Consider the following 25,344-nt stretch of genomic DNA (forward strand, 5'->3'; position numbering starts at 1 on the left):
GGGAACAGTTATATCTTCAAACTTTAGAGTTTTCCGCAAGAAATCGATTTTATAATATTGTTTGGTTATTGTTTCAGCCTTCCGGCTTACAGGTCGAGGAGGATAGGTGTTAAGAAATCAAATGTTCTTCATGTTTGGAATCTGAGCTCCAAGACAACTGATGAGAGTTTGAAGGAGCATTTAACTCAACTGTTGAAGCAGGGACAGCAGATTCTGAGTGTCAGGGTTAGTTTCTTGTTACATTTTTTTTGTTAGATTGATTAGATATTATTATTAGTATTATTACAATACTAATACAGTATGCAGACTTAAAAATCATACATAAAAGCATCTCTCGGATGGATTTGTTCATGAATACAAAGCATCTCTCGGATGGATTTGTTCATGAATCATGAAACCACCATCCTCTTGTTTATATATGTCTATGCAGCTCAAGAGTGTTGACCTTCCATTGTATGATAATGGACAGCGTGGTTCTATCGCTTATGTTGACTTTTGCGAACATCAAGATGCTAAAAACGCTAAAAAGGCATTGACTAACACTCTCTTACATGGAAAGTCTTTGGTAAGTCTTTATCTCTCTCTCTCTCTCTCTCTCTCTCTCTCATGTTCACTTGACATCCTATCCATGGATGCATTCTCTGACTCTCTCTCTATTTCTCGTCTTTACAGGTGGTCAAGTGGGCTTTGGATTTCGATAGCATGGACGACCCAAAACCACCCCGTGCACCAAGACCAATAACAATAGCAGCTTACCCTCCTCGTCATACAAAGAAAAGAAGAGCCTCCTCAGTTGATGATTATGAACAGCAGGTTGAAGTTTGTGAGAGAATAGCTTAATAGCCCCCGCACCTCTATCGTGTTTCTTCTACTTTGTATCTAGTCTCTATTCCCACTACTCTACCACTACAAAATATGTTGTTTTAAGACTTTTTTTCTCCATGGTTTCCTACTACTCAGCTGGACCGGTTCTTTACCGGATCCATTAAAAAAAAGAGTTCGGTATCAACTCAAGTCTCTTCCTTTCCCTATGGTTTTACTTCTCTTGTCTAATTCGGAGCCTTCATATTAATTGAGTCTAATTGCAATTCTCACATTACAAAAAAAAAAAAGGGGAAGAAAGAAAATAAAGCTTTGTTCTGCTTGTAACTGTTTTATACACATGATTTCGATGTCTCGAAGAAGTAAACCTCTCTTCTTGGGCACCTTCATTTTTTAACAAATGCAGATTCGGCCAAGTCAATGGCTCGAGCAAGACCAGCGGCTTTGTTCTGGCACTCACAGAGTTCGTCTTGCGGGTCACTATCAGCTACTACACCGGCTCCAGCTTGTAGATAAGCCACCCACTCACGGCGTTTGTTGGCATTCTTGTAAGAGTACATTGTATTGTATTGACATGCTGTCGGGAAAACGATTGTCCTGAGGGATAAAGCAATGTCCATGTCACCAGTGAAGGAGACTCCACCAAAACCGCCACTGTATGGTCCACGCCTTGTTGGCTCTAGCTCATCGATTAGTTCCATGGCTTTGACCTTTGGTGCGCCACTAACTGTTCCCACTGGTAATGCCGCACGTAGTGTGTCCCAGCAAGTCAGATCATCTTGTAATTCTCCTGTCACCTACACACATAGAAGTATAACTTAAGATATGAAGGAACACATTCATTATGTGTGAGACTTTAGATATTTGATCTACTGGTTATCTAATTAAAACTTACCGTTGAGCTTATATGCATAACATGGGAATAACGTTCGATGTTCATAAGCTTCTCTACTTTGACTGATCCGTATTTCGCAACCTTTCCAACATCGTTGCGACCAAGATCAACCAACATGATGTGCTCAGCACATTGCTTTTCATTCTCTAGCAGTTCCTTCTCTAATCTCTTATCCTCAACTTCATTCTTCCCTCTCTTGCTGGTTCCTGCTAATGGCCGATTCACTATCTTGTTCTGCTTGAAAATATGATATAAAGGTTAGCGTCAAATATGTTATTAAGATTTTATGCAACTTTGAGATAAGAGAGCTTTTACCTGCTTTACTTTGGTGAGAATTTCTGGACTTGATGCTACCATAATACATCCTCTAGCCTGATTAAGAGGACAAATAAAACATTAATGGTTTATTCACCACAGATACAAAACCAAAGTTTTAAAAGAAAAGTTTTCTCTAACACCAACCTGCAAATAACCCATATACGGACTTGGATTCACAACTCTTAGTGCTCTATAAACTTCAAAGGGGTCTGCAAATGTCCGCCTCTCAAAACGTTGACTCAGCACGATCTGGAATATGTCTCCTGCAAGTATATGTTCCTTGGCCTTGACCACAGCCTCCTTGTACTCTTCGCATGTCACGTTCGAGTTTGTAAGCGTCGGCCCAAATTGTCGTGTCTGAAGATTCACGTTACCTGCAGCCAGCTTTGGCCTGTAAAGACAACGGAAAACAAAACCAACTTTTAAGGATGGTAACCAGATGACAGTTCACAAACTAAAATGAGGGAAACAGATACTTACGGCTCAATATCGTGTAACTTGGCCACCAAGTTCTCCAAATGTTGCATTCCATTACTGTATGCCTTCTCGTAAGGAAGGCTCCCGTTTAGTCTAATCCAATGAATAACATACGCTTTCTGTAGAAATAGTACGGAACATTAAAATCACCAAATTAGGAGATTTCACAGGTTAATCAAAAACATGGATGGTAACAAAAGTAATAATACCTTCTCAACGTGATCAAATACAATTACATCGTCATAAAGACCAAGATGCATGTCTGGCAAGTTCCTATCATCTTCAGGGGCCTTTGAAAATGGTAATTTCCTCTTCTCGACATAGCGAACTGTGTCATACGAGAAAAAACCAACCCACCCACCTATCATGATAAAGAAAATCTTGTTAAGAGACAACACTCCAGGAAAAAGAAAGGACACTAAGGTCAATCAATCTTCTATCTAATAGTGCAAGAAAGGACATTCAAGAACAGAAAGGTGTGAATCAGAGACTATTGTTTTAAGGGGGAAAAAGGTACAAGGCAAACTAGATCACATAAGGGATAGAATGTTCAGATAAAGACCAGCACAATAAAGGGGAAAGCTCAATACTTAACAAGTTGAAGATCTAATATGGTATGGCATATAAAGAACACAGGGTACCTGCATTAATTGCTAATTGGTTTTGATATAGGAAACTTGACATTAACAAATTCAAAAAGCAGGAGCTTGTTACAATTCCCCAGTCCATAAAAGCAGTGGCTTTATTCGTTTAAGGTTAACTATTAACAAACAAATCAAAGACAAAAATATCTTACCACAAAAAGCATCAGGAAGGTCCTGAACTAGTTGAGGATCAGGGTTCCATTTCTCGGAGATTTGTCTAGGGATCTCCATTGGATCTTCGACGTATTCCTCAGTCATGGTTTCGTTTTTGTGATCCATTACAGTAACTTTAGTCTCCTTTGCCACTATCTCCATCGCAGGCTGAGCCCCAATAACACTATAACGACCCTATCGTTATAAACAATCCACATACAAAGAAACAGTTAGTAACAGATTAAAAAGAAGATAGATATACAAAGACCTTGTACAAAAAGAAAGATTGAAAAAACTTACAACGCTGGACATCTGAGAACCAGGCTCAACAGACTCAAAAAGAAAGCTAGGAGCTTCACGGTCATCTTCTTTGACCAAACAACGGTAAGCAAGAACAGGAGTAAGCTGATCAGAGAATATACAACGGTAGATTGGTATAAGGTTTGTACTCTTAGAAGCATCTCCCAACTTCTTTGTATCACTTACTGCAATAAGTAACCAATTAAAATTTTATACACAGAACTGATTTCACATTCCCAAATCAAATTAGTCAAAAGAATTGAAATTTATAGCTTAAAGTTCAACAATTTTTCCCGCATTTTATAATATCACTAAAACTCAAAACAAAATCCAAAACCCAAAAAAGGACAAAGAGCATTGCTTTTTCATACCTATTGAAGCTTCCGGAGAAACAGAGACGCATTTAATCGAACGGAAAGAAGGCGGGTAAGCGGAGCTTCGACCGGAATATCCAGTAACGGTCACAGAAGAAGAAGAAGAGAGTCCACGAAAAGGGACAAGCCGGCGAGAGAAACTCAATGGTTGCATAGTGGCTACATTCATAGAGGTAGACATCGTGTTGGTGGTTTAACCGTTACGGTTGAGATGCGGCGGCCGGAATGTTTGAAAAAGATCCGGAGAAGAAGAAGAAGATTCAGAGGTGACGGCTAAAAGAGTGAATTTTTATTTTATTTTGTTTTAAAGTATTTTTTTCTATTGGAGTGAGTGACGAATGAAAATATTCAGGAGATGGCTTATTTATAAAGATGATGACCATGTGATACTTATTGTGAATTTACTTTTTTACCCCTTACCTGTATTTTTCCATTTTTTTTTTGTATCAAGGTCACGTGCACCAGTGCATGTCTTTATCTTTTTACTGTAGGAAGAAGTGGATGGCTGGGAAGCAAAACCCTGTTTAGAAATAATTTGGTTTTCAGAAAATAACGATAAAGACATACACTTTGCCTAAAATATAGTATAAGTTTTAAAAAGATATAATTATCTTCAAAACTTGAGCCATATATATCAAAGTTTAAACTTTTTTTAAAAGGTAGAAATATCTTCAAAAATTGAGCCATATATATGGCATGAGAAAAACGGGAAAAAAAAAACTCAATGGGATAAAATTCATAAAGATAAGTAGATATGGTCATATCCCTAATGTCTATTGTTTAAGGGAAAAAGAAAAAAACTCTACTAATGGTGAGAATATATAATAGCTTATATGACTTTTATGATTTTAAGAACAATAACAAAAGATAAATTAGTTTCCTTGTGTGTTGTTTTCTAATTTTGACTAGGGTGAATTGGTGGAATTGTACAGTTGGTTTTGTGATTGTTTTCTTGACTAAATTTGTATGTATTATAGTGGTCATTTGTAAATTGTACGTGGTTGTATATATGTATTATTATTGGTCTGGTTGTATGTGAAAAAAAAAAAAAAGTTATTTATAAGTGGTTGTATATATGTATTATTGTTTTTGACTAAAGTTCATTCACTTTTCGATTCGGAACCAAAAAAAAATTATAGATAAGACCGATCATCAAAAATCAAAACCACCCTACGTTTTGGGTGGAGAACAACTGTTATCATTTGTTGTTGTTGCAGTGTAATAAAATCAACAACCTTCATCAAAAGCGAACTCATGTCTTTCACCAAAGATTGCACCAGTCAGTTCCATAAGCCAATAGCAGCCACCGATAGATACGAAGAACCGTCGTCTTTCTCAAAAGTATTGAAAAGTCTTTCTTTATGAACGCCCCAATTAGAAGACAATCGTGTAAGTATGGATTTTTCAATTTTTTATTCAACAAACTAAAAAAGCTCTAGTTGGTAACATGCCTAATAGCGGAATATCAACAATACTACTTCTTTACCATGTATATATTTAATAAGCTGATAGTGATGTCTTTTAATTTCTTCAGTCAATTATATATTAGTAGTACGATTACGAATGTTAGATTCTTTGACCTTTCCTCGAATAAACAAACAACAATCATAGTATGACTATGTGCCCAAAATTGAAAGGTTGCTTTGGTTTGCTACCAACCAAATTCAAATCCATCCACATGAAATGCATGTGCTTTTGTTCTATCATTTACCTTCCAACGTTACAATATTACGTATCTTGATTGACAATACCAAACGTAATTGAAAAAACTAGTATTAGTTTATCTTTTTGAGAGAAATTTGGTTTGTTTCCTAAGCTGCTTCCATGACAGTCAAAATATAGCACATAACCAAAACAAGTGTTGAACATAACTTAGAGACCAAAACAAAAAGTTACAACTATATCTCTGATTACTTTGTTGAGCTCTGTATATGTATATGATGATACGAGTCACTTCACAAGCCTATCATCATGGCTTCACCGCCAGTGAAAGCAAATGGGTAAGGCAAACACACTAGCAAGGAGAGAAACAGAACCACGATTCCTAGAGACACATACTTATCATCAGGCGTCGTTATTTCTTCAGCCAGCGGCGCAATCGGTCCACGCTGCAGGAAGAATATCAGAACCACCCAGTAGAATGCCACGTCACTGAACAACGCTGATAAGCCCAAAAGCGCTATGGAGGCACCTGTGAGCCTTGTTGCTGTCTGAAAAAATCATTTGAAAGACATATCTAATTAACGTGTTAAGACATCCAGCACAAAGACATTATAAGTTTTTTCAAGACATTCTAATTGATGTGTTACCTTTCTACCCCAAATGGCGAAAGCTATTCTGCCCCCATCTAGCTCACCCGCAGGGATGCTGTTAATGCCATTGATGAGAAGTCCAGCCCATGCCCAGATCACAAGTGGGTTAAGAGATATTGAAGTTCCATCTTTGAGTACATCACCGAGTAGGAGCTTTGCTATAAAAGCAAAAGAGGGAGAAATGCTTAAACATTGATTTAACACTCCAGATTCAGCCTTCAACACTTATCATATTTGATTAAGAGTTAAAAAGCTTACCAATACCACCAACGAGGAAGGATTCATGAAACACTGATGCGTCAACTACAACGCCAATGCCGTCACTAGGAGGCACGAATAACCCTATAAGAAACAGAATCAAGCCTAGAGAAAAGCCAGCCAAAGGTCCTGCAGCTGCAAGCTTCAAAAGATCTTCTCGCTTGGCTACGATATTTTTGATTCTTGTTATAGCACCGAACGAGCCTATCTGCCATCTAAAACATGTCCATCAAATGGCTAAAAAAACAAATTTCAGGTGAAAGGAGGTTCCTTTTCTTTCAAATAGAACATTGCATCTTCACCTGCCAACTTGGAACAAAGAATGGAACACCAAGCTTTATCCCTAAGTTATTTGCAACTAAAATGTGCCCGAGTTCATGTACTCCAAGGACAAGAGCGGTGACAAGAGCTCCTGGTAAGCCATCTTTCAACAGTTCAAGGTTGTCAAATGCTGATCTGCAATTAAATTCATGGTAGGGAGGAAATTTTTTACTCAGTATGATGATTTGGAAGTATAATATACTCTGGAGAAAACATGTTCAAGATGTTCTTACAGTAAGTCGGATTGTAGGGCGGGCACATTACGGAGAAACAATGTAAACAATGCCACCAATCCAAAAGAACCAGCAGCAAACCATTCAGGGACAGCTGCAATTATATGTAGTTTCCAGCTAAAACTTAATAATCTGAGAAAGATCCTTATAACATGGAAGTATATAGCAATATATACCTGTTGTCTCGGGTTCTAAGGACCTTTTTGGAACAACAACAGCCACAGGTTTATCATCTTCAGGATTGGTGAGGAGAAAAAGCTTGTACTGGTCACCAAAATTATTCTGCAGATAGATGAGCAATATATTATTACTCTTTGTCACAGCATGTGCTTGTCAACGATCAAAGTTAAGAAAACCCAAAAAGCAGAATTGCTACCTCCATCCTCGTCTTTATCTTCTCATAACTTTTAGCAGGCTGGCCTCTAAGATTTCCTTTGAACAATACCCCACCCTACCAACATTGTCTCAGAAACGTCAAACTCAGAATCTCTTATTCATGTTTCATAATATGTTTAAAAGCAAAGTTGATAGTAACCTTAAGAAAAAAAACTGATGAGGTTCTCACTGACTCACCTCATATGGCTCTTGACTTGTTACGAAGAAGGTGTCAAACCCGAATACTTGTCCCCTGAGAATGTCAATGGTTTCCTTGGGAAGTCTCATGGAATCATCCAATTGTAATGGCTGTTCACAACAACTTTTTTATGAAAGATAAAAAACAGAAAGCATTAAGCTGCCGCTGTTATAAATAACATTGTTGATAATACTTACATTCACACCCGGAAGAGGAGAACCGCTGCTTACTTCTACTTTGTCACCGTCCTATTTCAAATGCAGTAGAAGAGTACAACACATTCAGAAACAAAACCAAGAAACTACATATATGAACAATGGGAGCTATTAAATCAATATTACAGGAAATAAGGTTATTTAGACACATAAGATTCAGAATCAAATGTAACAATTGCTTACGGTTCAAACAAAAAGCCATCTAAAGTAATTAAGCAATGCTTTCAAATAACATTCAGTCATTCACCTTTGATTCAATTACTTTGACGTTTCACTAACCAGATTACTAGTCTGGAAACAAAACTTACAAGTTGAGCTTCAATTTTACCATGGATGCATCAGTTTCCAAGTAAGAAGAAACCAGTACCTGAGATTTGAATTGAGTTTTGTTCTCCTCCTCATTCCCCGGCGCTTCATTCACAACTGTTGATTGTGAATTCAACTCAGTAGGAATTTGTTTAGGAGGACCATCAGCTGAAGTCTCTTTGCCTTCTTCACCATTATTATCCTGCAAAGAAGAACTTATGAACTCAGACACAGATAAGCCAAGCAAAAATATCCACAACATTGGAAATCATATACAGAATTCACATTGGTACTTAAGCAATACAAAAGCAAATACCTCATCATTATTGCCTTCTGGTTCTGTTTGCGTCTCCGTCGCTCTAACAAAAGTCTCTCTCTTTCTGAAAACTCTGAAGTTCAAAAAGCCGCCAGAATGAGTAGACAAAGAAGCAATAGTAGTAGTGCTCACGAATTAAACAAAAGACAAAGATGAATAAAAAACAATATGAAAACCTTTCAAGCTTCAGATCCCTCTTCCTTCGAGATGTTCCTGTCTGCCCAAAATTGAGACTCGAAGTAGCTACAAAAGGCTGAAACTGAAGACTACTACAACATGAGCTGCATTGCGACAAGACGCCGCAATTGCCGCTATAACTAGCCACCGCGAGATTCATGTCCTAAGAACAAAATTCTCAAAAAAAGCCGAAACTTTTAGGTTCTCCGATCAAAACCCTGATGTCATTATTACAAACCCTTCAGATACTTTATACGACGATTTCAGATTGTGTGTGTGTCCTCGTGGTTCTTAATCGCTGGAGGACACAGGATCTTTCATTTATCCGTTGGCGGAGCTCTTTCCAAGAATAACGCCTTGTCGTTTTTCACCAATTCCGAACGACATGAAGTTCTTATCTTAATAATCCAAAACCGCATACATGTTACTTTATTTAAACGACACAATGTTCTTTACTTATAATATACAAAAACGTCACGCATGTTTTCGTGCAATCAAGTCTTTTATTATCTAGAAGGGCTTGAAAGCAGAAAGCTCTCTCTGTGGAAGAGGACTCAGCAGCGACAATCTCAGATGAACTCCGATCGCTGCGAGAAGCCCTAATTCCTCTAGAGTTTCCGATAGTCCTCATCGGGAAATTTCGCTTTCCCGTTGAATCAAATGGATGGTAACAAAGACGACGCGTTGAAATGCCTCAAAATCGGCAAGGATGCGATTGAATCAGGAGATCGATCTCGCGCTTTGAAGTTTCTCGAGAAAGCTCGTCGTCTTGATCCATCTCTCCCGATCGATGATCTTGTTTCCGATCTGAATAACCAATCCGATGAACCAGCGGATTCGCCTGGATCTGCCGCTAACGAGTCATCAAAGCCGCCGTCGGATCGACCTTCTTCTCTTCGTCAACGTGGATCTTCTTCTTCATCGTCGTCGTCATCGTCTTTCACGGAAGAACAACGGGCGATCGTGAGGGAGATAAAATCGAAGAAGGATTACTATGAGATTCTTGGATTAGGGAACACATGTTCAGTAGAAGATTTGAGAAAAGCGTATCGGAAACTCTCTTTAAAAGTTCATCCCGATAAGAACAAAGCTCCTGGTTCTGAAGAAGCTTTCAAATCAGTCTCTAAGGCGTTTCAATGCTTAAGCAACGAAGACACTAGGCGTAAGTATGACGTCAGTGGTTCAGATGAGCCTTCTTATCAACCAACACGCCGAGCTGCTGCTAGAAGAAACAACGGCTTCTACTACGATGATGAGTTTGATGCTGATGAGATTTTCAGAAGCTTCTTTGGTGGTGGTGGTGGAATGAATCATGCTACTACTACTCAGTTCAGATCATTTAATTTTGGTGGAGGAACGACTAGAGGAGCTAACCAAGGTTCTGATACTGGATTCAATCCTCGTGTACTTCTTCAGTTGCTTCCTGTTGTGTTCATACTGTTACTCAACTTTTTGCCTTCTTCTCAACCAATTTACTCGCTCTCTCCGTCGTATAATTACGAGCACAAGTTCACTACTCATAGGGGGGTTAATTACTTTGTTGGATCAGCCAAGTTTGAGCAGGAGTATCCGATAAATAGTTACGAGAGACAGAGGGTTGAGGAGCAGGTTGATAGAGATTACTTGTCTATACTCGGTCAGAATTGTCGGCTTGAGCTTCAGAGACAACAATGGGGTTTTGTACGTGAAACGCCACACTGCGATATGATGAGGAGGTTTGATTCAGCTGCTGCATAAACCATCCTGGCCAGAGGGAAGCACCAAGTTAGTATACTCAAAACTCCAAGAGACTTGGTTGGATTGTTCTGAGACATAGATATGCTACTTGCTAACTTCTGAGCATTTCCTTCAGAGAGTTTGATCTCATATACATTGATTACTGTGCTCCTTGAGATGTTTTAGTATGAAACATATTGTGTGTGATTATATCTTATTTCTGAATAATACTTATCTTTTGCTTTGAATTTTTCCATGAGTAGTGTAACAAAAGTTAAATGCTATTACATTCAGAAGTTTCCTGTTAATATACAACTGAATCTTTGCAAAAGAATTGAATCTTTTTGACACTCCGGTATCCACAATTCCACACACACACAAAAAACGGAGCCCTACAAGCTTACAAGCTTAACATGTGTACAGTCAAAATTTCAGCTCTGGATTTTGATACACCAGGAACAAAGAGATAAATGGTATTGTATCAAGCCACAAAAAAGAGAAAAACAATGAGGAACAAGATGAGAAGAGCAAAGATCTTCATCATGAGCCATCTATTTGACGAAATTCGAGTGAGGTGCTGCAGAAGAGCACTGCGTGCTCCCTCTACATTAACTAACGATTCATCCATATTGTCATCGATTCTGTTCCATAAAAAAATAACATGTGTTAGATGCTGCTCCCTGCAACTTGGAACATGTTGAGTTTGTGGCCTGGGTATGAAAAACGTTTAAAAACCTGATCGCTAGCTCTCCTTGTTGTGTGACCATTGTAGCTAGATGTGTGAATATTCCACTGAGCTCTGTTATTGTTGATTCAACACTGTGAAGTGCAACCGCTCGGCTTTGGCTATAATTCTCTTGCCTAGGGACTGTTTGCTGTAACATGGCCATCTCCATTTGCTGCGAAGGAGCATTCTCGATCGCGGATCTACGTCTGTTTTAGCATGACACGAACAAAACTACCATATGTTTTTATACATGATTTGGAAGACAAACACAATCAAAAGTTACAGGTTATGGGAATTAAGACATACCTAAGCTGGCTACCCGAAGGAGCTCCACTATTTGGCGGCAATCTGGTCAGTGACAGGAGAGAAAACATACTTAGATGAGAGTAATTGTTACTTATGAAATAGTTGTTGAATAAAACTCACAGTGGTTGTTGTAAATTCCCAGGATTTGGTGAAGTTGACCAAGGAGGAGGCTCAGGTACAGACTTTGCATTACTCTGAGGCGGACTATCTACTGCATTTTTCGTGGAAAAGAGTTGTTTCCGGTTTTCATGAGCTTTCATGTTCTGCATTATAACAAGACATTTCTCAATTAAGAAACTGTCCAATTGTAGGATAATAATAAGCAGCTTACAAATCAACAAATAGAGAACCTCTGATCTGGTAGTTAGAACATCTTGAAATTGCTTAGTAGCTGCCATAAGTCTGGTTTTCAAGTCATCACGAACAGCAGTGTAGTGACCAACTTTGTCCTGTGAATAGTTCCCATCAGCAATCTCCATGTTCTGAAGGGTTTCCAGATCAGAGAGAGCCATGTTCAGCCCCGTGATATCGTTCCTAATCAACACAGTTAACTCTTGTATTTCCACAGTCCGGTCATTGAAAATCGAAGATTGTTTTGCCACTGCAGATTCATCAAAACAGTTGCAGGAACAAACAAACTCATAAGTCTGTATTCAAATTGCAATCACTACATTGTCTAAAGATCATTCTAGAGCAAGCAACATGGGACTATTCTCTTTCAAATACATAACAAAATCATGATTCCAGCGGAGAAGATGACGAGAATAAATCTGAGTTCGAACCGTACATTTATCGAGCCTAGAGATCTTCTGCAACGTTTCGTGGAGACCTAAACCGGTACGGGAAGCCTTCTTATTGAATTCGGATCTTGAAGATCCCGGAGGTGATTGTTTGGATGATGCCGGATCATCTTCATATTGATGATGAACGGACGGGATCGCTCCGATCTTCTTCAACGTTTGGGACAGTGAATAAAACTCTGCCGTACGATCCCTGAACGTCGAACCCATCGGAGGGATCAAAAGAACCGGGAAATTGATGAATTTGGTCAGACGAGGGGCACCCGTTTTCAGAGGAACGAGAGATTGATTTTTTATCAACCCCGAGAAGAAAAAGGGACGGAAGAACACAGAATAAGAAATTGATAAACAAAACTACATGACATTATTATGTTTTGACATCGAACATCTTGTTGTTTTCTCTTACTGAACCGTCTCCGGTTTTAATATCTGGCAACCGAAAAGTGTGGTGTTTAGATTCATCAGACCATTATCATTATCTATATAATGACAATGTACCTGTCTTTTTAGAATTTTATAAAAGTTACATATTCTTGTCAATTTTTTGAGTGATGTAAAATTTATCTTAACTAATTTGTATCACGATATGGCTATAGATGTTACCTATAAATTGTGTAAGTTATGAAGTTATACCTTTTTTTTTTTCCAAAGAACATGTACACTTACTTTTCTAAGATGGAACCGTATCTCATGTATAGATGGAAAGAGACCTAAGCTTTTAGGTGTTGAGGTGTTTCGAAACACTTTTTCTCTGAATTTTACGTTTGATTACGATGGAGTGTAAATTGTGTAAGTTATGAAGTTTTACCAAAGCGTTAAGAAGATTTAGTCACAACAACTCACAAGATTAGAGCCAAACCAACCAAAGGAAGCACATGCGCATCATGAATAAAGTGTCTTAAGTAACTAGATTTGGTTCATGTTTTGTAGTATTCCTTGTACGAAGAAAAATAGAGCAATAATTAAAGAGAACAGAAGGCTTTAGTCAATTAGACGGTTGTGTAACCAAGTCGACTACCGATGTGATATCAGTGAGAAGTAACGTTCCTTTTTCAGTTTATAAAACAAAATCTCACTGATCGTCTCTCAAATAGTTGCACGCTCGTTTGTAGCTTTGCGTGATGAAATTATGTAAAGATTTAATAGTAAGTCATAACTGATAGTTTAATGAAAATAATAAATGGATCGAAGATGGTTCCAATTCTGATAAACTAAATTTTGAGGTATATTTTGAAGGGTTTTGCCGTTTGGGTGATGTTGATTGTAATGATGAATACAAATACAAGTGTATAATTTCTTACAAAAATATATTTAGTTAAAGGCGTACCAAGAGGGTTTTTATAAATAAGGAAACAAAAAAATGTACGAGAATAAAAAAATTGTAGGTGTTGTCAAAAAAAAAAAAAGTTGTAAGTGAATGGGAAATTTAAAAGTTTTGGGGTTGATGTTGGATGGATCAGCGACAAACGTGGAGGCAGTGAGATCAAAAGAGAAAGCTTTCCCAAGCTTCGTGAGCCGTAGGAGTCTAGCTTAGTAACATTTTAAGCGTGCCACAATTTCATGCCCTTGTTTCCCGAGTTTTCATTTTTTTTTTAAATGTCTTTTTACTTACAAATGATATTTAACATAGGGCAAATCTAATTAGTAAATTTTAATCAATGAATCTATTAGTGAATAGCCAAAATTTGCAATATAAATGTATTGATTCTCTCACTTTACCAATCGTTTTATCTTAAATGCATTAAGAGATGAGAGTTTATGTTGTTTTTTTTTGTTTTGTTTGATTCCCCAATTTAATCGAAGGTGAATTCAATTGGAGTCATAAAACGAACTTACGCAATCTGAACAATGTCATTCAGGATAGATATTTTAAACCGTAGTTTGACTTTTGATAACGCATGATGTTAATTAACTTAGTGTAATAGTAATTTGTCTTTCGAAAAATACAATAAAAAGCTTAGTAATAGTAAATTAATTAGTAATGTGCAATCAAAATTAATATTTTTCGCTTGCCATGTAGTGTTTATTTTCTTATAAGATTTGGTATTTTTTCAAAACAAAATTCGATGATCAGATAAACGACATTGACCTAGGAGTTAGAGCTAAAAAAACCCTTTGCCAAAACTTATGTCGTATGAAACTTTATTTCTCATCAATTGTATTCAGTATTAGCTTAATAGATAAACTACAAATAGTTTTTTTACTAGTAATTGATTAATACTATGTGTATTAAACTAATGGTGCATGTAACATCATTGGGAATTGCATGTAAGTGGGCATTACAATGTGAGACCACCTTCCACTTTTTTGACTAGCTAGGATAAGAACACACACACATATGTTCTTTTTAATATATAATCACTTAATCATATAGAATGTTTAATATATATGATCCAAAGTAAAATTATTGTTTTGAATTAACATACCTAAATAGAACAAACACTGTATCATAAGTCCAACGTTTGCAGAAGTCCTAAAAGAAACTAACTTTTTGACATTTTACCATTTAAGTATAAAAATCATATTCGTGAAAAATCAGTATTTCAATAAAATAGTTTGAATCATATAGCAACAAAATGATTTTTCTATCTTAAGCCAACATTCTTTTGATAAAAAATGGTCTAATGTTTTTTTTTTCAAATTAGAGAAAACACGTAAATGTGTTTTAATTAATATATCATGTAAGTGGACATAATCACTATATATACTGTATATCATTAATTATGGATGAGTCCAATTAGCAAACACCAACGTAAAGTTTGACTTTGAGGCCGAATCGATCTTCTCCTTTTATATTTCTTTAAACTTTGCAATTAAATTTGTGAATTGTGTTTTAAAATATGTTTAACGTTTGTACATATTAGTATGTTGTGTAGCAGAGCGACTCTTGTTTATAAAAACAATGTTTGGTTTTATTCTAATTGTCATTTTATTCTTTGGATCTCCTTTAGTCTTCGCTTAGCGTCTCGTGCATGTCTTTCTCAAAATCATCACCACTAATTTTACATCACGTTCACAATATTCACGACAACATACATCTCTCTGCCAAAACACATCTTAAATAAAATTTTCATGGTCACTACAAGTCTACAATCATATTGATTGAACACTGTTAAGATGAGGACCATAGTCTTGTGAACACTATTACCGTAATATAAAGACGAACTTTCGAGTGCAGTTCTTAATTACTTTGAATCTGATTTTTAAAAGAAAATATAAATATCAGACACTATAATACTATATTATGAAAGTATATAGTTTTATAGATGAGCTTAGTTATAATTTTGGTCTCAATTTTCTAATCACCATTTGCCGACCAAACTACTTTCTCAAGTCACAGCTTTTGTGGAAAAATTCCCGTTAATTCATGAGTTTTTCAATATGTTCACACAATACATATAGTTTTTGCGGCTACCTAACTTTAAAATTATTATTGTACGATAACTGATCACGCGCTAGTATGTTCTCTAGCCTAAATTTGCAACCCCACATGCTTCAACATCCCACATTTTATCCCTAATCAATAACCAAATTAATCAGTACATATTGATAAAATTACGTATATGTATGCATACGTACGTAGCACATAACCCTAGCTACGTAGGATAAATAACACGATCAAGCTGCAAGAAAAAAAATCAGTCTCTCACAAATCCCAAAAACAAAAGCATGCATTTCGTAATAAACAAACGCACTGATTCTTGATTTCTTCTACCTTTATCCTACACAACACCAAATAAACGACACAAAACTCAAAACACAGACACAGTAACTTAATATATCATTTTTGGATTATAATAGTCAACAAAAATTTCAAAAAAGAGACACACCATCTAATCATATCTATCTATATATACAAACCCCTGGTCCATTCACATCACGAAGTCCATCTTAAGACACCTCATCACATATAAACATATTCAAAACCCTAAAACGCAAACATTTAAGAACTCTGTTCTTAAATCTAATAATGTCTCCTGGAGTTCCCATCAAAGCTAGAGGATTAGTTCATAGCATTAACGGAGGAGGAGGAACAGGGACGAAGTGTGGACGGTGGAATCCTACGGTGGAGCAAGTGAAGCTTCTGACGGATCTGTTCAAGGCAGGGCTGCGAACACCGAGCACCGATCAGATTCAGAAGATCTCTACGGAGCTGAGTTTGTACGGTAAGATCGAGAGCAAGAACGTGTTCTATTGGTTCCAAAACCATAAAGCTAGGGAGAGACAAAAGCGCCGCAAAATCTCCTCCGTTGATTTTGATCATCGTCAAGACACAGATCTCTCTGCTAGCCCTCGTCGATACAGACCACGTCTTCATCAACCACAACGTAAAGGTTAATAAAGATACTGTATATATCTTTCTATATATATGTATATTATATTATCACATTTTACATTAAAGACTAGAATACTAGATAGTAATATGTTTTAGTTTTTTTCTTGTAGATATTTTTTGAAGTTTGTGACGAAGAAGAAGAGAAAGAGATAGAGACGTTGCAACTATTCCCGTTATCGAAGGTTGAGAGAGTGAGAGCAAACTTGACTAGTGCGAGCCACAACGAATACACACGAGAGCAAGCCTATACGACGGCGTTTTCCACATACTCAACATGTGGAGCTGAGATGGAACACCCGCCATTGGATCTCCGATTAAGCTTTCTATGAAGTGGTTTGCTTTTGATATTAACGACTGATCTAGTGGATGGGAAAAAAAAAGGACATGAAGATCACAATTACTTTAGAACTAGCTACCTATAGATCTTGGTCTATATGCATGAGCATGAGATAATTAAGACCCTATTTTGGAACTATATGTTTAGAACTGAAATTAACATGATCGATCAGTTTCACTCGGCTGATATAGGACTTTTAAGATCAAGTTGTAGTAAAATTATGATTGTCCTACCATGGGATCATAAGAGGGCAACTTCTACTTGTAACAAATTATTACCCCTTTCTAGAAGTTAATTATATATATTGTTGTTACATTCTTTTTCTTTACCTTACTCGCTTCGTTGTTACTTTGGCCTTCCCATGAAATGAGTATATATTTACAATTTACGTTATATAGTAACATTTGGATAAGTGCAAATGAAAAGAAAAAGACACCAACAATGGCAGTGATGATATTTCCACAACTTTTTAGTTTATTTTCTCCTCTAGAATTCATATATTCACACTCGTTTGGAATAAAATAATTAAAGTTCATAATAAAATGGAAAAAAAAACCTGATGGGTCGATAAATGGGTTCATCAGGCCCTTCAGATTGGGCTTAACAAAGCATAGGCCCATTAAATATCTAAAATAAGTGGAGAGATTAAAAAAGGCAAATTGTGTAGAGAGGTTATATTTTTCCTGGAGAAGAAGCAAACTCTCAAAGCAGCTCCGTCGGAGAAAAAAACCAGATCGGAAAAGTTCACTCTCCGTAGAAATTCAGATTACTTAAAGCGAGAGAGAGAAGGTTTGATTTCTAATCCCAAACAATGGATGTAATTAAGACGCAACAGATATCAGCAAGGACGATCGAGAAAGTGGTTGTTCATCCACTCGTCTTGCTTAGTATCGTCGACCATTACAATCGCGTCGCTAAGGACTCACGCAAGCGTGTCGTCGGTGTTCTCCTCGGAAGCAGCTCCCGTGGTGTCGTTGATGTCACCAACAGCTACGCAGGTTAGCCTTAATTTTTTTTTACTTTTTCCTCTCGTTCTCTTCGATCTCAGATCTCAGATTCTGATGGGGTCTTTGGTAGACTTGAATTCGATGTTTTGATTCATGTTCTAGGGGTTATTCGTATCTGGGTTCTAGCGAGATGTATATAGTAACAGCAATTTAGGGTTTTTGTAGCTGTTTTGTATAGTTCTGTTCTCGCTAGGGTTTTGGATTCAATAGATCTCTCAGTGACTACTCGTATGTGTTGGAATTTCCAAAAATTACTTAAATTGAAGAGAAAGAGATCATTTTTAGATTGATTTGTTGGAGGTTTTACTTGCATTTTAGTTTGCACAAAAGTAGTTTTAGCCCTTTGGACACTGTTGCATATGTATATGAGTCTATGACTCGTTTAACATTTGAAATTTTTTATTTGTAGTGCCCTTTGAGGAGGATGACAAAGACCCAAGTATCTGGTTTCTTGATCACAACTACCATGAGTCAATGTTCCACATGTTCAAGAGAATTAATGGTATTTTCTCAGGAAATTGATACTTAGATCCATATTTGATAATGTAGAAATCAGGCTTTTTAACTAAAGTTATTTGCTTTTCAGCCAAGGAGCATGTTGTAGGTTGGTACAGCACAGGCCCTAAACTTCGAGAGAATGATTTGGATGTTCACGCGTTGTTCAATGGGTAAGTATCCAGCTTAATCATTCAAGTAGCAATTTATTAGACTTTATGTTATGTTCTGTTAACATGTGAGATGGATTGAGGATATGCTGGTTCTTGAAAGTCTTATTTTTGGGCAGAAATCTGTTCTTCTTTCTCACTCTTTTTGTGGCTTCTGTTTCATCTTCAATTAATCTTCGTTTTGCTTCTGATTCTGCAGCTATGTTCCAAATCCAGTGTTGGTCATTATTGATGTCCAGCCTAAAGAACTTGGAATCCCCACAAAAGCATACTATGCAGTGGAGGAAGTCAAGGAGGTAAGATACAAACCCTTCCAAATCTTGGTCCATTTTGTACAGTTGTACTCTTATATTTAATTAGATGCTGATTAAACACTTGGTTGTCTCTTCAGAATGCTACTCAGAAAAGCCAGAAAGTCTTTGTTCATGTGTCTACCGAAATTGCTGCTCATGAAGTTGAGGAAATAGGTATGTCCAAAATGGTTTGATCACCTTGGTTTGATGTCTAAAAAGTCTATTTTTTTATAGCTTCGGAGAGAGGTCTTTTTTGACACTTACCTGCTTTATTCTCCTTCTTGTACAGGCGTGGAACATTTGCTCAGGGATGTAAAAGACACAACAATCAGTACCCTGGCGACTGAGGTATTTGTCTTTACAGTACTTGAATGTTTCATTATCATCTGTAGAAATGTCTGCTGAAATCATCATCCCTTGAGGATCTGTATTGATGTTCCTGCAAGGTTATTTATGAACATAAGAGATTCTGCTGGAGGACTTACCTAGCGTATATTGTATTCTGATCCAGGTCACAGCAAAACTTACTGCTTTGAAAGGACTCGATGCACGTCTTCGGGAGATCCGGAGTTACCTTGACCTTGTAATTGAAGGAAAGCTCCCTTTAAACCATGAGATTTTATACCATCTGCAGGTTAGAACTTACATATTTTTATTTAGTGTTCTGGTTCTAGAAATTATGGTTATAAACTATTTGATATTGTCCAAATCTGTGATCTTTATAACTTTTTAGTCACTGTCTCTGCTATTGGTTGTCTCATCTAATGAATTATTCCTTTCTAAAATCGATAGGACGTTTTCAACTTGCTTCCTAACCTGAATGTGAACGAGTTGGTCAAGGCCTTCTCAGGTGAGTTTCTGCTATCATTTTTGAAATTATATTGACTGCTTTCTTGTAGCATTTGCTTCATTAGTCTCACTGCATTTATCATGTGCAGTCAAAACAAATGACATGATGCTGGTTATCTATTTATCATCCCTCATTCGGAGTGTAATTGCGCTACACAACTTGATCAACAACAAGGTTAGATCTTAACTCTCTCTCTCTCACGGCACACAGTAATGTGAAAGTACCTGAACTTGTGATTGTGATTGTGATTGTAATCTTGGGATGCTATGTTTCAGTTGCTGAACAAGGAACATGAAAAAGCAGAGGACTCAAAGCCTGTGGCCATACCTGCCACCAGCTAGATCAGGGTTTCTAGTGACTTAGTCATCATTGCCCCGCGATGAAGGCAGCTGTTGTGTGTTCTCTTCCCCCAAAAGAAGGGACAAGTCTGGGGGACGAGCCAGTTTAGTTTGATATCGGCTCTCTTTCCGAGTGTTGATTTCTCAATTGTTTTCAGAATGTATCAAAGAGTCTTTTTCATTATATCTTTCAAGTTGGTTAGGTTTTTAGGCCTCTTTTGAGGGGGTTTAAGATACAAAGTTTAACGTCAATGTGTCGAAATCTCCACAAAGGGTCTTTTATCCTACTAAAATTCTTGAGTTTTTTTTTCTTCATCACACATTTAGCCCCCCGTCTGTTCCTTCGGTATATCCAAATTTAGCATCTGGATTCAACATTCATATTATAGAATTCGGTTGTTCGTTTTTCAAATTCAATATATTCTCCATATATCATACAATTAAACCAACAAATATGAAATGTCTGAATAGAGAGAGCCATTGTCCCAGTGCATTGAATACAACAAGAAGGGAGACTAGACCTTTTGGGTGAGCTCTTTTCATAATTGAAAAGAAGCAACAGCAACAACATCCAACAACGACAAGAAAATTAAAGTGAAAAAAAGGATGATGAAGGAAAAATAAAGGTAACAAATGGCGTAAGCTTGGTGAAAAAGATATTTGATGATAACGGACAGAAACGAAAACAAGAAGGTGCTTTGTTTGATGATACGCATTAATATGCTTCTTTTTTCTAAGTCTGCCTCTTTTGAACATCGTCTTTTTCATATGTGTATTATATGCTACTCCTTTTTTGTTATTCGTTAACTAAAATTAGGAAAATGTACGATTTACAAACTAACTAGGAATAGGATTAGGTCTTAATAAGCTTTGACGTTTGTGCGATGTTTTACTTTGAAATCTTTCTATCTGACAAAAGAGATTAAGAAATCCAAACTGTTACATATTCTGTATATACAAAGAAAAAAAAAAAAAAAAAAACNTAACGTAACCTAGCACTACGAAAAGTAATACATGTACTGTAGTTGTATAATATACATACGCGACGTAACCATACAAGAAGGCCTTTCATATCAGTAGTATGTTGAGTGCATGGTTAGGCTGCATATCCCATTGAGGTGACCAAATGCAAATGACGAAGTAACTAAAGTGCTTAATTTATTAACTATAAACAATATTTTAAAGGTGTCAAAGCAATAAAAATCAATAAAAGCTAGGGTGAATTACTCAAATGTTACTCATTTTAGTTAATATTACCAGAATCTACAAAAAAACTTTTTTATTATTAGTAAAAATTTATAGATATGAGTAATAAACCAACTTTTGGATAACATTTCAGTAATTGTTTCTAAAAATTATTCATGTATATATACGACTATAAACTTGTCATTGGGTTTCATTCAAACGCCTCATCACATGGAGCCACGAAAAAAAAGTTAACTATATGATTATGGTTTATCAAAGTTACATAAATATAATATTTAACAATTCGAATGACCTAGGTGGTGGTAGAATTTTATCTACTCCAACCGACCTACATTATTATTAACTAGTATCTTAGGGATTTTTATTCCCGCATGAAAAAACATACAATAGGGTTCTGATTCTCTTAAAGTGATGACGATATATAGTAGTATATACTGTTTACTGTTTACTCAATAAGAATAAAAGAAATGGAGATAGCTTAATATTACGTAGTTACGTAGTTACTCAATAAGAAAGTGAGAAGCTTTTTGGCCATGGTCGGAAAGTGAAATACTTCAGAATATCTTTTCTTTTATTCTCAAATGTTTTGATTGGTAAACTGAAAGTTTTCTCATATAAATAAACTGAAAGTTTTCTCATATATATAAAAAAGCAATTTAATATATCTTCTCCTTCATTTTTTTTTTCACAAAATATGTATCTTTGATATCTAGTACAGAAAATCATGTACATTTTATTTACTAAATACATCAAATCAAAAAGAGATAATAGTATATACATATATAAGGTGTCATAATTCTAATATTATTAGAACATATTGTGAAAGAACAAGAATTGAATCATGCTGTAAAGCATTACATATTATCAGTTTTGTCTACTGATATACAAAAAAAAAAAAAAAAAAAAAAAAAAANCTTAGTTCTTTTATCAAAATAATCATAACCAAAAAGAAAAGGAAAAAACAATTGTTCCGGAGCTTATACAAATATCGAGGGAGCAAAGGGTTGGTGTAATAGGTGAAAAGAATGTGATTCTTTGGGTCGAAAGTGGAATGCAGACTCAGCTTCTACATTATATACCGTTTACGAGTTAGTGGTCAAGCTTTGCCACCCATACACACACACACAATATATCCAACACTCACTTTTATTCCTTTTTTACATCAATTTTTAGACATTGTTTTGTTAAAGTAAAAGAAAATTTTATACATTGTTATATTGGAAAACGCATATCAAATTTTCTTGACAAATATTCTTGTGAATCTCATATTATATGTTTTGAGACAAGTAACCTTGGAATGCGTACCGCGCATCATGATCAAAAGAGTCCAAATACAAATCGATATACATGTTTTATCATGTAGATGTTCGGAACTAAATTATCAAAAGATGAACCAGCTTATTAATGTATATGTTTCATCATCTCAAGTTTATAAAAGTTAACAAAAGTTTTGTGTTATATTAAAAAAAAAAATCTAAGAAAATGACTGACCGTTACAGTTGCAAGTAAAGCCATAAACCCACCAATTGGTCCTTTTGGGCAAAAAGACGTGGTCATGCATACTAGATATTAGCTAATCTATGTTTATTCCACAAACATAACATACATATTCACATACTAGTTACTTTTCATCTAATCATGTAACATAACCATAATTGTAAGTTTTACCAAAAAAAAAACATAATTCTGGAGTTTTTTCCATTAATGCATTAGTTACAGTTTTCAAAATTCGACATTAGTCTCACTACCAGTTTCAGGATCTTGTGATAGTGTAACCTCCATCACAGTAGACATCTGCTCCGGCGAAATTAATGGTAGGATCGCAGGGAGACAAGACCGAGGAAAGATTCTGGCCAAGAAACATCACTCTCTCCTGATCAGCATTATCTCTGTGGGTGAACCCTTGTTTCGGCTCGGCCTGTTGTGAAACGAAGCAGCCTTGATCAGATGATGGACGGCTGAGATTGGCGTTCAGAAGATTGACGGTGGTTATGTCGTGAATGCTAGGCCGACGTTTGTCTTTGGCGCCGGAGACCTGTCTCTGGTAGTACTTTTGTGCATGGCTTGCAACCTGAGTCGGTGGTTTTGATCCCACAAAGTTCCTCGATATGTTTCTCCAATCTCCTTTCCCATACTTCAGAAGCCCTAACAAGAATCTCCTGCAGAGAACAATTGATGAAAAAAAAACGAAAAACTAAGCATCAGCAAACCAACCAACCAAGAAAACAGAGAAGTAACTTGCAACGTAAGAAACTAAGAAGAGTGACTTGTGTCACAAGGATTACAGAGCTCATATAGTATCTTCACCTGTGTTCTTCCTCCGTCCATGGGACTCCTTTCCTACGATCTTGATCAAATCCTCTGGCTCCATTAGGCAGTTTACGATACGCATCAAAGTCACGCTGACTCACAAGCTGATCATCGAATCCACATGGAGCAGAACGGTAACCCGGGATTGGGACAAGTCCTGCTTCAATATCGAAGAGGTCTTCTTCAAGCTTAGAGTATTGCCTCATGACATCAGATATGGTCTTTCCAGGGATCATATCAGCAACTTTGAACCAGCGATCAGGCGTATCATCAGCATATACAGCGAGAGCTCGCTCAAACTTCTTGTTCTCTTCTTTAGTCCAGCTCGAGCTCTGCAAGCACATCATCTCTTGAACTACAAACCGGTGGTCAGAGGTTGGTACGTGCGAGATAAGTGGATGCAGAGTCTCCATCGTAATTAAAAAGGCTGCTAGGAGAGAAAAGTTTCACCTATAAAGTGGTTATGAGTTTTGTTCTCTCTAATTTTTTGGTAGCTTGAAGCTTTGATTTGTGGATGTAGTGAAAGACTGAAAGCTTTTTATAGGATCTGAAGATATATAGGAATCAAACGGGGAAACTTAACGAATAGTTTAATGATGGAATCAAAGAACCTGATTTAGTGAGAGATTTTTTTAGCATAAATTGGAGAATCTGGAAAAATAACTCAAAAGACTAAACTTTGAAGAATCCTTGAGAATCTGCAAAAGTGGGTCGTCAGAGGAAAACAAAACAAGCAAAACCCAAATAGTAGAAAGAGAACAAGTGCAGAAATTGGAGAAAGACAGAGAGAAAGAGAGGTGAAGCATGCAAAAGGGCAAGAACAAGGAGGTAGGTATCTGTGGTATGTATTATAAAGAGTGCATGTGTGTAAAGTTGTAACCAATGAAACCACTCCACTCTCCTACTTGGTTTCATTTTTATTCAAAGAGGATTCTTCAGAATGAATCAAATAATTAAAAATAACAATAGACTTCAATTAAACAAATTATTACTAGGCCAACATCTCATATCCTTCCAAAATTTTGATAACCACTAGAATTCATTGTTTTTTTCCTTTTTTTTGTTAGGTAATTTTTCTCTAATATTATTCAAAATAAATCCACAACACATAAAGTAAAGTTGTTCGTATTTAAATGTAATGACAGTTTACGTGTTATATACGTCGGCTTTGCCTAAGGCTTAAGTAATCTAAGAAAACACTTAAAACAATGTGACTAATTGATAGAAATTTGTTAGAAATTTATTAATGTCACTTAATTAAGTTTATTCGGGATAACATGTAAGCTTAAAACATAACGACACTATTTATTATTTATGTCTTTTTTCGTTTGTTACGTATCATTAATTCATTATAGAATGGAGAAAAATGATTCTAAGAAATTTAACGAAAATATCATAAGCCGTCGGCCGCCAGATTTTAAAAAGAAACAAAGAAAAGACGAATATAACGTTAATTTCATAGGTATGTTATAATATCAGTTACGTAAGCGCCTGTAGCTCAGTGGATAGAGCGTCTGTTTCCTAAGCAGAAGGTCGTAGGTTCGACCCCTACCTGGCGCGTCTGATTAAATTTTAGTTAATCACTTAAACCTGGAAGGTGTAATTAATTAATTAATTATTAGGATGCGACTAAACTTTTGTTTTTCCTTTTTTTTTTGTCGTCACTCGCTTTATACTTAAAAAAGATTCTAATCAACTCTCTCAAAAGCCTCTTTCACTCGCTTTATCACTACATTGTCGGTGGCTCCAAACTTGTTC

General features: G+C 36.4%; 7 protein-coding genes and 1 non-coding gene across 8 annotated transcripts; 4 read left to right on the forward strand and 4 right to left on the reverse strand.

Moving 5' to 3' along the window:
• Positions 1,044-4,297, reverse strand: LOC104768768 (anthranilate synthase alpha subunit 1, chloroplastic). Its single transcript, XM_010492806.2, has 9 exons — positions 3,981-4,297; positions 3,610-3,794; positions 3,309-3,504; positions 2,722-2,873; positions 2,516-2,631; positions 2,180-2,426; positions 2,033-2,089; positions 1,718-1,951; positions 1,044-1,619 (listed from the first exon to the last, which is right to left on the reverse strand). Exons 1-9 carry the CDS (start codon positions 4,162-4,164, stop codon positions 1,209-1,211), a joined length of 1,782 nt encoding a protein of 593 aa, XP_010491108.1. The 5' UTR covers positions 4,165-4,297; the 3' UTR covers positions 1,044-1,208.
• On the reverse strand, positions 5,741-8,998 carry LOC104768769 (probable zinc metalloprotease EGY2, chloroplastic). The gene is made up of 12 exons (XM_010492807.2): positions 8,695-8,998; positions 8,519-8,591; positions 8,264-8,404; positions 7,879-7,929; positions 7,681-7,791; positions 7,484-7,558; positions 7,284-7,389; positions 7,108-7,201; positions 6,856-7,009; positions 6,554-6,761; positions 6,293-6,453; positions 5,741-6,193 (listed from the first exon to the last, which is right to left on the reverse strand). The coding sequence occupies exons 1-12, from the start codon at positions 8,853-8,855 to the stop codon at positions 5,939-5,941; spliced, it is 1,590 nt and encodes a 529-aa protein (XP_010491109.1). The 5' UTR covers positions 8,856-8,998; the 3' UTR covers positions 5,741-5,938.
• Positions 9,195-10,707, forward strand: LOC104768770 (chaperone protein dnaJ 49-like). Its single transcript, XM_010492809.2, has one exon. It carries the CDS (start codon positions 9,356-9,358, stop codon positions 10,430-10,432), a length of 1,077 nt encoding a protein of 358 aa, XP_010491111.1. The 5' UTR covers positions 9,195-9,355; the 3' UTR covers positions 10,433-10,707.
• On the reverse strand, positions 10,734-12,567 carry LOC104768771 (syntaxin-31-like). The gene is made up of 6 exons (XM_010492810.1): positions 12,232-12,567; positions 11,795-12,045; positions 11,565-11,707; positions 11,445-11,486; positions 11,147-11,344; positions 10,734-11,052 (listed from the first exon to the last, which is right to left on the reverse strand). The coding sequence occupies exons 1-6, from the start codon at positions 12,452-12,454 to the stop codon at positions 10,893-10,895; spliced, it is 1,017 nt and encodes a 338-aa protein (XP_010491112.1). The 5' UTR covers positions 12,455-12,567; the 3' UTR covers positions 10,734-10,892.
• Positions 16,145-17,236, forward strand: LOC104768772 (WUSCHEL-related homeobox 7). The gene is made up of 2 exons (XM_010492812.1): positions 16,145-16,578; positions 16,704-17,236. Exons 1-2 carry the CDS (start codon positions 16,215-16,217, stop codon positions 16,907-16,909), a joined length of 570 nt encoding a protein of 189 aa, XP_010491114.1. The 5' UTR covers positions 16,145-16,214; the 3' UTR covers positions 16,910-17,236.
• LOC104768773 (26S proteasome non-ATPase regulatory subunit 7 homolog A) lies at positions 17,581-20,453 on the forward strand. The gene is made up of 10 exons (XM_010492813.2): positions 17,581-17,915; positions 18,334-18,426; positions 18,511-18,592; positions 18,789-18,885; positions 18,981-19,056; positions 19,172-19,230; positions 19,394-19,516; positions 19,675-19,732; positions 19,821-19,906; positions 20,008-20,453. The coding sequence occupies exons 1-10, from the start codon at positions 17,729-17,731 to the stop codon at positions 20,071-20,073; spliced, it is 927 nt and encodes a 308-aa protein (XP_010491115.1). The 5' UTR covers positions 17,581-17,728; the 3' UTR covers positions 20,074-20,453.
• On the reverse strand, positions 22,952-24,438 carry LOC104768774 (transcription factor DIVARICATA-like). The gene is made up of 2 exons (XM_010492814.2): positions 23,584-24,438; positions 22,952-23,435 (listed from the first exon to the last, which is right to left on the reverse strand). The coding sequence occupies exons 1-2, from the start codon at positions 23,997-23,999 to the stop codon at positions 23,030-23,032; spliced, it is 822 nt and encodes a 273-aa protein (XP_010491116.1). The 5' UTR covers positions 24,000-24,438; the 3' UTR covers positions 22,952-23,029.
• On the forward strand, positions 25,074-25,146 carry TRNAR-CCU. The gene has a single exon. It is a non-coding gene; the product is annotated as a tRNA-Arg (tRNA).

Source organism: Camelina sativa, chromosome 20 (assembly GCF_000633955.1).
Source record: "Camelina sativa cultivar DH55 chromosome 20, Cs, whole genome shotgun sequence".
In the NCBI taxonomy this organism is placed as follows: Eukaryota; Viridiplantae; Streptophyta; class Magnoliopsida; order Brassicales; family Brassicaceae; genus Camelina; species Camelina sativa.